General features: G+C 43.1%; 1 protein-coding gene across 8 annotated transcripts in view; it reads left to right on the forward strand.

Moving 5' to 3' along the window:
* ESR1 (estrogen receptor 1) overlaps positions 1-14,749 on the forward strand; it is a 304,656-nt gene extending 289,907 nt beyond the window's left edge. For 6 of the 8 annotated variants that reach the window (XM_036222773.1, XM_036222778.1, XM_036222784.1 and 3 more), the window contains 2 exons: positions 6,106-6,289; positions 10,294-10,528. In XM_036222773.1, the coding sequence (XP_036078666.1) occupies positions 6,106-6,289; positions 10,294-10,528 (419 nt within the window). Of the gene's footprint in view, positions 1-6,105; positions 6,290-10,293 lie in introns of all 8 variants that reach the window. The other 2 variants (XM_036222764.1, XM_036222790.1) reach the window with 2 other exon arrangements.
* Positions 14,750-17,923: the final 3,174 nt, after the last annotated feature.

Consider the following 17,923-nt stretch of genomic DNA (forward strand, 5'->3'; position numbering starts at 1 on the left):
TTGTCCTTAAAATGACAGGGGAGAAAAGGTGAGGTTCAGGGAATTAAATTCATCCAGGCTGTTTTTGGTCTGCCTTTTCTGGGAAAACAAATCCAGACCTCCTGAGACCAGCTCACCGGGACTAGGAGTCCCACATGAGTAATAGATGGGTTGTATACTTGCCATCAAATGTCTCTTTAGAATATCTTCTTCTTGACCTCAGAACCCAACTGATTGACAGTTTAAGGGATAGGAAAATCAAAACCCTGGCTATTTCTTAATATGTTACAGATGTGCCTAACAAAAATAAGACTCCTAAGCAAAATATGGATTCATAATGGCTTTATCTTAAAAGGTATAATAAGTCTAAGATACTACCTATTTAAATTAAAAAACACAATTTCATATGTAAAAGTGAGAGACATGGCTGCCATTTAAATTATTCTTTTTAAAAAGCACACATTTAAAATTTCTTCTCAAGTCAGTTGAATCAGTTCATCCGTTTCACGATCTGAAATCATCATTAAGAGATTTGTCGTTTGAGTCAGCTTGAATGTATTGACATAATGACTATTTCTCTTCTAGAACACCCAGTAGATTTCACTAAAAATTATACTAAATTGATAAATGTCGCTGGATCATTAGCATATGATTTCATAGTCATCTGTGCCAAGAAGACACTCATGGGTATCTAGCGATGCCAGATGAACAGAACCACCACGCTCCCATGTTGGGTTCTGGCAAAAACACATGTTTTCACTGTGATCCCTTTGGCTTTGAGACCACTTGGAAAAGTACTTGGATGAGTTTGCGATCTTACAGATACTACTGAACAGTAAACGTTGTTCAAGGATTGGGTTATGGACAGGTTCTTCATTTTCCAGGTAAATAATCAACATATCAGTAAAAGAATGGAAGTTTCCTACCTATGGACAAATAGGTATTGCTCGAAGCAATACTCTTTATGCTCAGTTCGTGAAATGAGAAGTCACTTCTTGCCTGGTACAGAGCAAGCTCTTTGAAATCCTCAGTGACATGGGAGCTGTATCTTTGAATCATAACTAACTAAACATTCCAATGTCCCGGGCTTGCCTCTTGGTCTTTCAACTTATCAGTTTCTATGAAGTGTGTTAGCATTTAGAATGAATGGTTAGCATGACAAGGGATAATGAGGTGGTTCTAGAATCTAGATTACAGTTTCTATAATAAAATGTGGAAATATTGGCATCTGAACAAGGAAATAACTTCTAAGTAGACTATACAATCTCGGGCCTTAAAAATGTGGAAAATGGCAACCAAAGGAGGCATGCAAAACATTCTTGTAGCTTTATCTCTTCTCATACAAATTTATTCATTTATTCAATCGGTAAACTATAAAATGTTTCTCATCTTGCATTAAAGTAAGACAAGTTCTATAACAAGCTCCAAAATGTATAACTGCTCAAACGCATAGAGGTTTATTTCTTGTTTACTCTGCAATGCTGGGTTCATGAACAGGTTAGTGACACAGCCTCTTCCATGTGGTCATTCAGGGTCTCAGGCTAATGCGGGCTCTGCAGAATGGGTGGCTTCCAAGGTCTTCCTAAGCAGTATCTCCATTTAAGCAGCCAGAAAGAAAGGGGAAAAAAGCATGGAAGTGAACAGATGGGGTGTGGAAAAGCATGAAGAAGACATCTTCCAAATCTTTTTGTGTCATGATAAGGTACTTTTCACAGAAAGAAGATTACAGTCCATGTTTTCAAGATTTTACATTTTAGTGGCCACAGTATAGAGAAGTCATTGTAATCATGGGATTCTTAGTTCTAGTTGCACATCAGATTCATCCTTGGGGAGATTTTGAAAACATAGGTATCAGATCTCCACCCTTAGCTGCCAGTCAATGGGTTTACAGGGAACTCCATGGGAGGTTCTGAGAGACTCCCACATTTGAGAATCATCAACCTTGGAGAAAAATATGTTAGAATTGCCAGTAAATAATACCAGACTAAGAAAACATGCAAATCCCTTTGAATATCCAGAATGAAAATAAAAATATCATAGTTTATCTATACGCATAGTTTTTTAAAGAAAAATCAATGCAATTTCATAACTGTCATACAAAGAAAAAAATAGTATTAAGCTAATTTAAAATAAAGTGATATGTGTTTAAATGCCCAAGCTTGACTACAGTAGAAAACATATAATAAAGTAATAAAATGCTTACATGCATTGATGATAAATGTTTGGGTATAAGATGATGATCAGGAGCTTTTCTGTACAGCGAATACAGTCATATGGGAAAGCCGAAGTAGAGATGGGTTTCCTGAATAAGAAAACTAAAAACTAACCAAGATTTATTTACATATGATAAGAATAGAGAAATAAATTTGATTCAGTAATAACACATCAAGGAAAAAACAGACTGTCAATGAACAATATAAAAGATAGATAGATAGATAGATAGATAGATAGATAGATAGATAGATAGATAAAGATAAATTTGTAAATGATCTGGGCTTTATTCTGTGTATTGTCAAATTAATTCTCTTTGTTATAATATAGGATGACAAAGCGCCAAGGTATACAGAAACAGTGTAGCCCCGCTTGAAGAATTTGTCCTCAGGCATGTGGCAAGCCATGGGCCTCGGCAGTCCTCACTTCCCTAGTCCGATGCCGGGCACCCGTGGCTGGGCTGGTACTTCCTTCCAGGCACGGCCAGGTGGCATGCGCACTGCGGTGTTCATGCCCTCATTCCTCCAACTTCCGGAAGACTTCACGGCTTGGAAAAGGGATGAGGAGTGGAGAGGGGGGTTCCTGTGGAATTGAGAGCAAAAAGGAAGAAGGAAGTGAGTATCCAAGCAGAATGAGAGAAGGGGAGAGAGAGAGAGAGAGAGAGAGAGAGAGAGGGCGCAGAAATCGAGTCAGTGAGAGCAAGACAGTGAGAGAGATTGACTTGAGATCTCTTCTTTTTTGGGGGTGCCCCTGTGGTCTCAGACTCTTCCTACAACTCCCAGTGTTAGCTGCAAGAATACGTAGAAGCTCAGATCTGCCAACACATCAAGACTGGATAATAACATACAGATTGTTTTTTTTCCATTTTTGGGATTTGGAGCAGCCTTGAGAGTGGCAAAAGCCTGCTTGTCACAAGAATGTTTCTGAAGCCATCCTCAGTGTCTGATCACTGGCTCCGTGTTGCTGGGAACAGTGGTGCAGCAGTCCTGGGGGCCACAGACCACCTGGGATATGAAAATTACCGACAGCCCTGTGTTGCGCTTGCCAGAACACCTGAAGCATCCTGGGAATTTCAATTTCTGTCGTTTCTCTCAAATGGCCTGTTAGATGCAATAGGCAGCAAACATGGACCAGAATTTGCCAGAAAAGCCCCCAAAGATGGTGGCTGCTGTTGCCAATTATTGGCATTTCAATAGGACTGTATTTTTATTTCTAAGTATATATATTTCTAAGCACAGCTAGGAAGCATCTGCTGACAAGGATGAGAAGATACACTGTGTTGATTCCAAAACAGGACTGGAAAAACAGGCTTGTTTGGGGAATGGCCCGCCTCTCGAGTCGGTGTTAAGAAAATTCTATCTCCATAGGCAGTATCTGCCCTTAACACATTAACACTGAGAAGGAAATAAAGCTTGGAGGCTTTATCTTCTGACACAGTACATGCACACCGTGGGTTCTCCGTGAAAGCATGCTGAAGAAAAGAATCCACGTGCACACCCAGGAAGAGGGAGATCAGCAGCCCGAGAGGAAGCTTCACACACTCGAGTCTGGGTGCCAAGGCTCTTTCCTCCATTGCAAAGAGCATGGTGCAACGCTGGCCATCGAGATGTCTGAGATTCTTGCACAGTCTCCTCTAACCCTGTGTGCATGAGCGGGGAGGCCAAGTGCTACTGAGTGTCACCTTCTCAGGCAGAAACATCAAAGCTGTTTGCTCCTTGAGCAAGGACGGGATTACTGGTGAATGAGGCCGGCATCCTGGGTGGTAACAAAAAGGAAGTTGGTAGAAAACGAATCATCCAAGTTGGATTAACTCAGCTCTGTGGCCTGGGCAGGCTCCCGGGACATCCAGCCAGATGCATGGCCTCTGGGAGATGTGAGGCTGGAATATATGTAATGACACAGAGCATGGTGAGAGACAGAGCCATGGGGACTCAGCAGGGGCCACCTCTGCCCCCAACTCACCGGTGCACACGTTTCCTGGCATCCTTTATCTCCTAGCTAACTCCAAAGCCACTGGACATTAGACATTTTTCTGATGGACACACATTTTATCCATAGCCCACATGGAACATAAGTGAAGCAATCCAGCGATTTCCTTCTTACCCCACTGCCTGTCTCCTGCTTACTCATGCTGTGCTCTGTTTGCTTTGGATTGAAGTACCTCTGGGTACCAAAAGCTACATTATTTTATTTAAACTGCATATAAGCCCCAACCTGACCATTCTGGTTTTGTTGTTGTTGTATTTGTTTCAGAGCTTAGCCATTTTCCATTCTGGGCAGTTACAACTCTGTTTACTGTGAGTTCCTCTGTGTAAATATTTTCTCCATTCCCAACCTACAGACGGCTGTGTGAGCCTTAACCGGTCCCCACATTGCCACTACAAAGTCAGGAGGTGATTAATTGGGAGCCTTAACTTGAAGGTACCAATGAGGACAAGAGGGAGAGGAGGAGAAGAAATATATTTAAGAAACATATTTATGAAGAAACGTATTAAATGTACTTGTTTATTTATAAATATGTCAAATATTTACATGTGTTTATAAGAATTATATTTATTTCTATCCAGTGGGCTGAATAGAAGTAATTCTAAAAAATATTGCTAAATACGTGTATCATCTGGAGAAAATATCACATCATCTGCTCCCTGCAAGATGGAATGATTAGGCAGAACGGAGCTTATTTCTGGAGTATTGGCCGATAGAAAATGCATCCTTGTGGCCCCAGGGCAAGACTGATCCATCCTGCCCTCCTCATGCTCTCAGTACTTCCTGCCTCTTTATCAATCTCCTTCTGGTCCTTTGGCTGAGCTCACAACTTAGTTGTACAGTCAGGCTCCTTTCAGTTGCAGGGGACAGTACCCCAACTCACACTGTCTTAAGCGAAAGGGAATTTCTGGATTCACATGTTAGGAAGGGTACTATGGTACCAAGCTCCGAGGTCAAACGTAAGAAGTAGGACCATGTGACTGGAAGCAGGATTTCCTTTCTCTCCCCGCAATAACTATCACCTCTGCTTATTGTTACTCTGGTCTGTTTTGCAGAAAGGGGCTCAAATGAGAAGATGCTACGACTTAAAAGTCCCATATTCTCATCCTCCCACCTCAGCAATACTAGAGGAAAGAATTTCGGTCTCATAACTTCCACATGCAATTCCAGAACAGGCGCTGATGGTCTAGCACAGGATCAATACTGTCCCTAGCATCTCGGTTCAGTCCTGTGTCTACCTGTGGTGCAGGATCTATTGCCAGAAGAAAGGCCACAGGGTAAAAACAGCACTCTCTATGGTCCTCTATCCCCATCGTAAACCTTTCAGCTGAGGATAAAAAGTCCTAAGGCCCTAAACCTGACCTGAAACATAACAGCAAGTTAAAGCCTACCTGAACAAATTACCTGTCAGTCACTTAGCAAATCACTTTTGCTCTCTCTGTGCATCTCGCCAAGAGGTCTCATGTTTCCTGAGCATCCCCATCGTAAAGACCAGATCGCAGTCAGCTTGCTGGGATTGATTCTCAGCTTTGCTCCATTCTAACGAGTTATCTTGGTTCATGTGCCTCTCTGCCCTTTGGTTTCTTTGTGTGACAAGGAACAATAATGCCCCTCTCACAGGGTTGTCGTCAGCATTCTTGGGATAGTTTGTGTTGGTGTCAGACCTGTCAGAGAAGGGGCGACTAGTGGAACTACACAGCCACAAGGCTTATAGTGCCACTCCTGGGAATCTTGATGACAAAACCTGGAAATTGGCTCGCACGTAGGAGTTTTGCATAGTTGTTTGGATCGAATGGGTCCCAAACTTCCCCCTTGCTGTGCAGCAGTGGAAAAGGCCCTGGGCCAGTACCATGTCCCATGCACACCCCCCGTCGCCTAGACGTCATCTTCTTTGAGTTTCTCTCTCTCACCCTCTCTCTGCATATTCAGGAGTATACACATTTCTGTCCAGCACTCTGAAGTCTCTGGAAGAGAAGGACCATATCCACCGAGTCCTGGACAAGATCATAGACACCTTGATCCATCTGATGGCCAAAGCAGGCCTGACCCTGCAGCAGCAGCACCGGCGCCTGGCCCAACTCCTCCTCATCCTGTCCCACATCAGGCACATGAGGTGAGGCACCCTCGGGTCCACCATGGGACAGACACCAAGTAACAAGCCCCCAAGCAAATGTTACAGCTGGCCTAGCAAGGGCTGATGCCTGGAGGTGGCTAGCACACTTGGGACAGTTTCTGGCATGTAATAAGAATCAATGCTTTGGGAGGATGGAGGAAGAAGGTTTTAGATCTGCCTGGGGCACATGGAAAGTGTCAGAGAAGGCTTCGTAGAGGAAGTGATATTTGCACTCAGTTCGAAACATGTGAGGTCTTAAAGGGGGAAGAGTATGCGGGGTGCAGGTCAGCGGGCAATGTGTGGTCATCCGCTTTGTTCCACCCCATCAAAGGAAGTCTGAGGTACACCCATCTTCCAAAGGCACTGGGTACATCCTGTGTCGTATGCTACCGACTTACACTTAGGAATCCGAAATGAGAGAGTCTTGGTCCAGATGCCTCATGGAGGGTCAACGTTGACTCTTCCATCCCTCTCAAGTCCCTTCTCGTCACCCCCACTGGCATCATCCTAGGCAAGCCATCATTTCCTTCAGGGTGTCACCAGCTACCTAGCACTTTCCCCAGCCTCCAGTCTTGACCTTTATAATCCATTCCCCACAGTGAAGCCAGAGTGATCATCCCACTACCAAATTCGATCATACTGTCCCCTTACTTAAACCTTGAAATGACTTCCCATTGCTTTTAGGTAGAAGTATAAGACCCTTTATTTTGCTTATATTACTTCTTATGCTCTAGCGCCTACTTAACTTTCCAGGACTTTCTCACAGTCCGATCTCTAGCCAGAAACAACTGTTCTATGAGTCATGGAGAAGTCTGCTTCAGGCGGCACATGAGCTGGGCTGCTCTGTCTCTACTGGGCTCACTCACACATCTATGAGTCAGCTGATTTAGACTGGACACAGCTGGGAGACTCTGCTTCAAGCTGCAGGCCTGCAGGTTGGCCAGGTGACTCTGTCTCATGTGTCTCTTATCCTCCTGTACCTACAGATTAGCTGGGACATATTCCTCTCATAGCGATGGCAGAGGAACAAGAAAGCAAGCCGGGTTGGGCAAGTTCGTTTTAATCTTTTAGTTAAGTTGCATCTATTAACATTCTATTGGCCAAGCAAGTTACACGATGAAGCTCAAAGTCAAGATCATAGACACGTGGCACAGGGAGTGAATATTCCTGAACAGTAAACCAGTCTATCATAGCTTAGATGTCACTCCTTGCAGGAAGCATCTCCTGACCTGTAACATCTACTTTGGACTTACGCCTGTTCTTCTCAATTGTCATTAGCCATTGTATGATCTTCCCATCGGACTGTAAGCAACGAGAGGCAGCTATCACGATCCATCTTCCATACTCTGTATACCCAATACGACCTAGCACAGGGCTTGGCACATAGTATATACTCAATAAATATTTTCTATAAGAGCTAAGGAAGGATATTAGCAGAGGAAATAAAGCCTTTCTGTGACAAATGTGAAAGAGGCCACATTTCCATTCTAAATAGACGTGTAGGGTATCTGGCCAGAGGCTTAGTGGATTTTCTTCCCATAAAAAGAACTCAACCTGTAGGGAAGAGATGAAGAAAGGGGTAGATTTTTTACTCCATTAAGGTTTCCAAAATGAGGTCAAATGAGGACACTACAAGAATAAGAGTGACCTTGGGCTCACACGGAGGCCCTAGGAGTGAAAAAGAGATTCCTTTTCGTCATGGCTATGAGGGAAGGGCCAAGTTTCTGTCAAGGGTTGGATTAATTTTGAAGGGACTTTTGAACCTTGAGACTATGGGTCACATGGCAAGAAGTTTGTTGCATTGAAGTCCCAAGTGCTACCCTTTTTGGAAACAACCTTTACATTGTTAGCTTCTTGAGAAAATAAATGTTTATCTTTTGTTCTTCATATCCCTCACAGTGCCCTACACGAAGTCTTAATGTCATATATGCTCACAGCATTGTATGAGGGAATGAATGAATGAACAAATTCCTTGAGTATTTCCCCTACCCTATGAATTTGAAGTTTGGGAGAAAGTGAGTAGTCTTTGTTCTCAGGGATTCCCCAAGAATCCTCATGTCGCAGACAAAGGGCTCACCTTGGCCAGGTAGAGTGGGTGACTGCATTTGGAGCACACATTTCCAAACTTTTCCCATCTGTTTCTTGTGATGATTGTTACAAAGAAGACAGTGGGGGCTTTCTCAAAATAACATAATCCTCTACCAAACTTCCTGGCTAGGAGAATGATCTTCTCCTTGAAGAAATGTACCGAGCTAGGAATTTCAAAGCTGTCACAGAAACCATATATTGAAGATGAGGATTTTTATTTGTTGGTGGGAATTACTGAATTTTCAAATCTATTAATTGCTTTATAGTATTAGCAACCCTAATTAGTTAATACCAAATATATTTGCTCTGAATTTATAGGCCTTGCTGGTTTTATTGAAAATGTATGGTGGAGGTCAGCAGCGAAGAGAGAACTCTAGAATTTCTGTTTGAATTGTGTGAAAACTGGAGCAAATTGCAATTCCGTTGAAAGCTTTGAGCATTCTCTCTCCTTCCCTCCCTCCTCCTCCTCCTCTCCTCTCCTCCCCTCCCCTCCCCCCGCTCTCTCTCTCTTTTTCTCTCTCTCTCCTTCTCTCTCTCTCTCTCTCTCTCTCTCTCTCACACACACACACACATACACACACACACACACACACACACACTCAATATTTGGGTGCCTCATTATGGCCCACCTAAATCACAAGCAGTCTGTTGTATGAAGCTTACCCCAGCCATATGTTCTTGCTCAAAGAATTTAACACAAGCTTTCATCTGACTGTAACTGTGATTCATGAGAGTGCACAAGCGAGACAGTGTCAGAGCCGGAGGACATTTCCACTTAAAAAAATGTAATGTAGGTTGTTGCATTGTAATAGCCTTGATGTTCTGTTTTCGTGGTGGGTCCCCAACTTGTGCTGACTTTTCCCCTACTAAAAAATGCAATTATATTCTAGGACATTCTCTTGGTCCTGCCTACTCATGGTACTTTAAAAAAAATTTTCAAGTTAGAAAACAGCTATTTTATTTATTTTTTTCCCGGTAGTATGGCGGGGACAGAGCAGAACTTGGGGTGGCGGAGGGCAGAGAGTAGTAAAAGAAATGCCATTTGCCTGTATTTCCCTGTGTGCATTTATTCCCTATTTTATGGATATTTATCACATTCTCGACATTGTCTAGGCCTACAGGATGGGCAAATCGCTGTCCCTCACGGAACATGCACTGTGTGTGTTCCTGCGTGTGTGTGGTCAAGAATAAACAAATATCCACACACACATACGTACATACATACATGCATGCATACATGCATACATACATACATACATACATACATACAAGAATTTCAGATTGTCATAAGTGAAGACAGGAAAATAAAGCCCTGCAAAAGGGGGTGGAGAAGCTGCAGGGGCTTGAGGCCGCTGTGTTGGGGTGGCAGAAAGCCTTTCAGAGGAGGTGGCATTTGCAGATCTCAGTCACGTGCGCACTCCAGGCAGAGGGAAGCGCCAGGTGCGGATATCCCGAGTCTGGGAGGAAAGAGATCTTAGTTTCCTCAAGGAATAACTGCAAAAACCAGCGTGGCTAAAAGAGGGTGTGTTTGGGGAGAGAAACTCTGAAAGGGTGGCGGAAGCCGCATCGGTTGGACCTTGTAGAGCGTGGAAATTTAGATTTTATTCTGAGTGAAATGGGAAGACACTTAAACGTTTTCAGTGAGGAAACTTCTTAAACTGTTTGCCGCGTTGAAAAAACTCCCTTCTATTTGGCTGTATAATCTCATCTGTTCTCTTTCGAGATGTAATACTGATAGAGAGGAATAGGATCTCATTTGAGTCACTGCCAGCAAGTCACCCGCTTAGCGAATCCTGACCTGGCTCTTTGAGCGGGAAGCGAGATTGGCAGCTCTCAGTCCCACCGTCGAAGAGTTTCAGCAGCCTCCGGGTGTGCGATGGTCTAAAGCGGCCCTCTCTGTGTCCTTCCGCCCGCAGCAACAAAGGCATGGAGCATCTGTACAGCATGAAGTGCAAGAACGTGGTGCCCCTCTACGACCTGCTGCTGGAGATGCTGGACGCCCACCGAATGCGCAGCGCGACCAACCGCGGGGGCACCCCGATGGCGGAGACGCACCCGAGCCACATGGCCGCCCCGGCCCCCACCTCGTCACATTCCTTGCAAACGTATTACATCAGCGGGGAGGCGGGGAGTTTCCCCGGCACAATCTGAGAGCTCCCCCGGCTCGCCCAAGCTTCCGAGAATCCCTTCAGCATTTTACCCACGTCACATACACCACGACAGCAAAATTCTGCTCCTGCGCACACGCCGGCATGCACCCACCGCCGTGGCTTCCCGACACGAGCGGCCATGCATTCGCTTGCTCAGTTCTTAGCGGCATACCTTCTTCTGGCGGCAGCCGAAGGGATTCCAGGGCTACATTCTTTGTGACAGCTCTTTCCCCCTTTGCTACACGACTAAGCTTGAGGATTCCTGTAGCTCTTTAGGACTGAACTGAGGCTCAGATGACCGCACTGGCGCTCCTCGCTGAGAGTCAGGCCCGGAGAGTGATTTCACCTCTGTGAAGCACTTTTTAATGAATCTAAGAATAAGCCACAGGAAAGGATTGAAAGTGGCTCCTTTAACTGCTGACTTGGATGGAGAAAGCTAGATCAGGGTCGATCATAGCATCCTCTTGTATTCCTATAGGAATACACCGTTTTGTTAAAGTAACACCTAGAAGCTTTGGCTCTGTTGCTTGGTGATAGCAGAATATCCATTTCCCCTATAGGAATAGAAGATGCACACAGGGAAGGACGATCCCCTACTTGTCGAGACTTTGTCAGCTTAATACCTTGCACCTTCAGATTTGCCCAATGCTCTTCCACTGGCTTTTGAGAGCACTATGTCCAGGTCATAGCTTTTGGTTAATGCTTGCCTCCCATGGACCTGTAGAAAACAGCAATTTGATCCCCGTCGAGTCACCTCTACATACACTAGTGTCCCTGTGAGGGATAAATCTTTGTGTTTTCATTTTATAAAAGAAAGCCCTCTTCTCCCAGGACATGCAGTAGTAAATCAGCTTCAGGACCTGTTCTTGTGTGGTCTCACACTTAACAGCAGAGGGCGATCTACTTGGATCTTGGCGGGATGTAACTTACACAGAAGGTGAACTAGTTAGTCCTGGGGAGGGCCCAGCCTATGACCAAAAGCAGTTTAAATGAGCCGGAACCCTGGTGACACTTTGGGCCCTGGGACACTGGGCTCAGTGGTAAATGTGCATGATTATTGTAGGTACTAGAGGACAAGGAGGAAAGCAGGCTAGACACTGGACAAAACTGTGAGGCTCAGGGTGGCCCTGCCACAGGGTGCAGCCCGGCAGGAATGCTCACTGCACCGTGGGACTCCCCTGGGATCTGGGGCGGCGCTCCTGCTCTTAGTTTTCCCACGTGGCCCTGACTGCAAACAGCAGTGGTGGATAGCCGCGCGTGCCAACAGGTGGCCGAGCTCACTCCAGAGCCAGGGAGGAGGTCAGGAGGGCGACATGCCCTCCTCACCCTCCCGAGGGCGGGGTCAGACTACACACACCTTGCTTAGAGGTCGTTCATCTAAAAATAAGGGGAGGAAAAGAGCTTCTCTCAGAACTTATTTCATTCAACTTTATAACCCAGGAGAACGGGACTAGACGTGGGCCACAGGAATCCATTGATCTATAGGCTAAAAAAAGGAAGTCTCTCTCCAGCCACAGGGCAGCCTTCTCTAGGGCCTTTGCTTCTCTCGAGCACTTATAGGTTTCCTCTTCTCAGCCAAAAAGAAAGTGGTTTCCTCCAGTGACCTCATTGTCTATAATTTGAACCCCATGGAGAGGTGATGTGTCAGTCAACAACCCAGCCAAGCTTCTAGGGCTTCTCTTGGGATGTCTATTCATGAAAGAGGATTTCCCTTATTTCTAATTGCCCAGTAAGTGATGGCCAAAGACTGGGAAACAGGGAGGGCCAAATAAATAAATAAATAAATAAATAAATAAATAAATAAAAGGGGGAGATGTTTCATACATGTGCATCTAAAATCTAAATTTGGGGGCAATTTTATGTATCTTCATTAAGAATATGTTTAGAACATAATTTTTTTTGTTGTTTTTGTTTAAGAAGCACCTTATATAGTATAATATATATATATTTTTGAAACTGCAATGCTTGTTTATCAGACAATTGAATGTAGTAATTCTGTTCTGGATTTGATTTGACTGGGTTAACCTGCAAAACAAACAAAAAATATTCCAGTTTTTTTTTTGTATGCAGTCATTGATACCTAAGGCCTGGTGATTATTCATTTAAATGAAGATCACATTTCATATCAACTTTTATATCCACAGTAGACAAAATAGCACTAATCCAGATGCCTATTGTTGGATATTGAATGATAGACAATCTTATGTAGCAGAGATTATGCCTGAAAAGGAAAATTTATTCAGGGCAGCTAATTTTGCTTTACCAAAATATTAGTAGTAATATTTTTGGACAGTAGCTACTGGGTCAGTGGGTTCTTTTTAATGTTTATACTTAGATTTTCTTTTAAAAAAATAAAAACAAACAAAAAAATGTTAGGACTCTAGATGATATAATACCAGCTAAATCCAAACAATAATACAGTGGAGAGTTTTACATTATTCATCTAATGTATTTGTGTTCTGTTAAGACACTACTATATTTGAAATGGGCAGAGAACACCAGATGGCTGGAATGTTAGCCCAGGAGTCTCAAATAATTTCAGAAATCTCTTTTTTTAATTCTTATTTGAAGTGCCACTAATGGACAGCTGACACTTTGCAGCTGATGTTACCATTGGGTGCAGGGAACATGCTGTGTTTTCTCCTCACTCTGAGACAATTCGGAGTTTGGAGGACATGATCTACCTGGGTGGGGGGCGCATAGTTTGGGTTCAGGAATTTGGAGAAGGGGAAATACCATAAGAATCTGGAAAGTGCTGCGAGGCACATGGATACTGGGATCTGGGGCATGCACCAGGGTTCCGACTTCTGCCCTATTAACCACGAATAGCTAGCTCTATCTGAGCCATTTCTAAAATGGCAGCTTGAATTCCAGGGAAGAACGAGTGACATTCACGGTACAGTCCAAGGAATAGCCAGCGGTCTGTGCTGCTTTCAGCCATTGCCAAGCACGAGGCTTGTAGTGAATCTGTGATGCTGCCACGCCACAATCAGAGAGGCTACTTCACCCAAAGAGAAGACCCTATGGAGGTTGCAAATCCCTAAGGAAGTGCAGTCTGCGATTAGATTTCCCTATTCGCCTCGCAAGGATGCTTAACCATGCCATATCCTATGCCTTTTGGGGGATGAACAAATAAGGGACTTACTGATGATTTACTTGTGGTCACATCAAGGTGTTCTTACCTTAAAGTCTTATACACGGAAATGGCCACTGATGTAGGCCATCGGTTTAGAGTGTCCCTATGTAAAACCAGATCCAAATCCCTTCCTATTCATACTCTCCAACTCTGAGATGGACTGTGGATACCGATGATCGATCACTAGGATCGTGGTCATGACTAACATTCGCGGGCAGACCTGCTTCTGGAAACCAGCTGTTACAGTAGGTTATGAGGCAACTGTGGTTCTCTTTGGAGCCAATCTTGGGAGGATGAGCCCGAGTACACTGCACACTTCCTTAGGCGAACTACCTGAAAACTTACTCTCAGCTGGAGCAGATGAATTTAACTGTGGTCCCAAACACCCATCTTTTCATTAGTGTGACTGCACTGTTTCTGACAACATTTCCTTTCCATTTGAATTAAAGTGAGTGTGGCCTCTTAAGTCATTTTCAACTGTTTTCTAAGTAACTGCTGCCTCTATTATGGCACTTCAATTTTTGCACTGTCTTTTAGATATTCAAGAAAAATTTCTATTCTTCTTCTTCTTCTTTTTTTTTTTTTTTTGCATCCAAATGTGCCTGAACTTTTAAAATGTGTAAATGCTGCCGTGTTCCAAACCCATCTTGAGTGTGTTTGCACAGAGCTGTGTACCCTGGAGACAACATACAGCCCCAGGAGCCGGTGCCTGAGACACGGACCCCTTTGCATTCACAGAGAGGTCATTGGTTATAGAGACTTGAATTAATAAGTGACATGATGCCAGTTTATGTTCTCTCACGATGTATAAACGATGCTTTTTTGTGCACTACATATTCTTCAGTGTAGAGCTCTTGTTTTATGGAGAAAGGCTCAAATGCCAATTTGTGTTTGATGGATTAATATGCCCTTTCGCTGATGCATACTATTATTGATGTAATTCTTGTTTTGTTGAGCTTTGCTTCGTTTAATGAAACACACTTGTAAACCTCTTTTGCACTTTTAAAACGAATCCAGTGGGATGCTCAAGCACCTGTAAACAATTTTCTCAACTTATTTGATGTTCAAATAAAGAATTAGACAAAAGACAACTGGTTTGTTTTTTGTAAGCTCTGCTTCTTGCTAATGCTTCACCACTGACCGCCTGAGATCAAGATGATAAAGTGTATCAGTAGAGCACAGTGAATCTTGGTAATGGGTCTGATGCCAGGCTCCCTGTCTACATCCACCCCCGGCACAGGATGAAGTATGTGGACTCTGGAGTCAGGCAGGCCTGGCCTCACTTCTTACCTCTTCCACATACAAGTTTTATGATAGAGCTTCCACGCCCTCATCAATGATGTGGTGATAGTAACACCTCATTCATAGGGTGGAGTGAGGATTTTATGAGGTGCTCATTAAAATAGTAGTTGTTTTCTAGTGCCTAACCCCAATCCCTTCCCTGCGAGGGAGAAGAAAGAAGCTTGAGAGTAATTGTGAATGAGCGAGTGAATGCAAGAAGGAGCCCTCTGAAGCTTATATAATTCCCCCACCCCAGGCAAAGCAAGAATGACTCCCCCTCCCCCACCCCCAAGGTTTCAGTTTCAGGTTTCAGGATGCTGTTCCTTTTGCAGAGCTACCTACACCTTCCCTTTCACCCATTTTCTCCGTGAGTTGACTGATGAATCGGAGGAAAAAACTAATGTGATTTATTGAGAGTCAACATAATGTGCACACAGGAGCTGTAGCAAGACTACTCGGTTCAAATCCCCATTCTGCCATTTATTGTGTGACCTTGGGCAAGGCAATTTGCCTGTGCTTCATCTTCTTTACCTTTAAAGAGAGCTAATAGTGCCACCTGCCTGGAAGGGTTGCTGTGAAGACTATGTGGGTTAATTCACGGACAGCATACTCGGACAGTGGGTGCCCTGCTTCTCCCCTGCCCGAGTCCTGCATTCACATCTTTTTTTAGGATGAGTTCACATTTTTCATGTTGTTTGAGTCATTTTGATTCCAGGAAAATTTCTTTTCTTGTTCTAGCATCCCTGGGCAAGTTCTTCGATCCTGATTTTCCTTGGTTTCCTCATGTTTAAATGGAAATAAGAACAACACTCACCTTAAAGGGCTATTGTGAGGATTGAGAAAGATACACACTTGAAGCGCCTCATATAGGATGATGCATAGAAAGCTCTCTCTAGTTATTAGCCATCAGTACTGTAATCGTCACCCTCAATGAGCATTTACATTTAATGGAATCATTTATAGGTTTAGACTTACACCTTGCATTTTGTGATTGTTTTGTACATCTTCTGTGTTTTTTTGTTTGTTTTTCTTTTCCTCCTCACTGGCCCCTCCTTTTATATATATATATATAGTAATTTTAGAATACTATTTTAATTTTTCTGTTTATCTTTTTCTCATTTCAAAATTATTTTCTTAGTGGCTGATTTTACACTATGCACCACAACTTACCATAGTCTATTTCAGACTAATAGTATGTTAAATCTGATCAAATCAAATAAAAATCTTTTCCCCAAAATAGCTCTATTCTCTCTCTCCTTCGTATTAGTATTGTCATGTATATTATATCTATATATGTTATAATCTCAACAATAAAATGTTGTATTGACTGGCTTGTGCAACTCTGTATTCTTTAAAGAAGTTAGACAACAAACGAGAAAAACATCTACTTTTAAAATGTTAATCTATGCATTTACCGCTTTCCGCATTTTTTATTTCCTCCTGTGAATTTGAGTTACTGCCTGGTATCATTTTCTCTCAGCCCAGAGGAATTCCTTTAGTTTTTCTTATAGAGCAAGTCTACTAGCAATGAATTGTCCATCATTTTTACATCAATGTATTTATTTCACCTTCATTTTAGAAGGATAACTTTTCTGGATGTAGAAATCTTGGTTGACAGTATTGTTTATTTGTTTGTTTTCAGCCCTTAACGTGTATCAGCCCACTGCCTCTGGCTTCCATTGCTTCAATCCTTTTGATGTTCACCTGTATCCTTTCCTTGTTTTTGAGATTTTCTCTTTTTCTGTTTTCATTTTTTGAACCACGTGACTATGAAGTATTTAGGTGTAGATCTTTTTGTATGTATGCTATTTGGGATTCACTGAGCTTCTTAGATGTGTGGATTGATGTTTTTCTTCAAGCTCAGGAAGGTTTCAGCCATTATTTTTCAAGTTATTTTTCTCCCCCTTTATCTCTCCCCTCTCCTCTGTCACTCTCGTTATCTACATGTTGCTATATCCGATGTTGTCTCACAAGTCTTCTAGGCTCTGTTCCTTTTTTCTTTAATCATTTTTTCCTCTCTGTTCTTCAAATTAGTCGATTACTATTCGTCTGTCTTCAGAGGAACTGACCCTTTTTCGTCTGCCATCTTGAATCTGACGTTGAACTCTTCCAGTGAATTTTTCATTTCAGTGATTGTCTATTTCAGCTCTAACATTAAAATTTAGTTCCCCACCCCATAATTTCTATCTCTCCTTGAGAATCCCTATTTGCTGATTCTTTGTCATACTAATTCTTTAAACATTTTTTTTAAACCTATCTCACCATATTTATAGGAGCTGCTTGAAACCAACATCTGGGGAGACACATAAACAGCTTCCTTTGACTTCTTTCACTCCTAAGTATCGGTCACATTTTCCTGTTTCTTCACATATCTTATAATTTTTTATTGACAATGGAATGTTTTAGACACTATACTACAGCAACTCTGGATTCAGGTCCTCCACGGTGGTTGCTGTTCGTGCTGTGTTCTGTTATTTCTTTGTTTTGTAACTCACCTGGGTTAAATATGTGAAATTTTTCTCTTCTACAGCAATTGAGCTCTGATGTTTCTTCTAGAATCTTGAATTATTCTTGTTTTGGTTTTTAAGCCTGACTTCCTAGGACCTGCACTTGTATCTGCATAGCTTTGTAGTCATCCAATGACTGGACAGAGATTATCCAACACCTGGAGCCAGCTGGGCTTCTATCCTCAGCTGATTGACAGAAGAGCACATTCGATTGCTGGTCTGTTTTTAAGTCTGACTCAGCTTTTTGCCTGGGCATTTTCTGGTCTTCACTACACATGTGCACAGCCTTAGCCAGGAATTAGCTGCCAAAACCACAGCCACAGCCTCAGGGTGGCAGAGCCTGGGCCTTCCCTGCTCATCCACCACATTGGGTGACCATGGCCACAGCAACAAAGCTGTTGGTCCTTACGCTGTGCCCTGCTCTGGTGCTGATGGAATTGTGGGAATTGGGGGACGAGGGCAGCCCCAGGCC

Source organism: Rousettus aegyptiacus, unplaced genomic scaffold (assembly GCF_014176215.1).
Source record: "Rousettus aegyptiacus isolate mRouAeg1 unplaced genomic scaffold, mRouAeg1.p scaffold_m13_p_1, whole genome shotgun sequence".
In the NCBI taxonomy this organism is placed as follows: domain Eukaryota; kingdom Metazoa; phylum Chordata; class Mammalia; order Chiroptera; family Pteropodidae; genus Rousettus; species Rousettus aegyptiacus.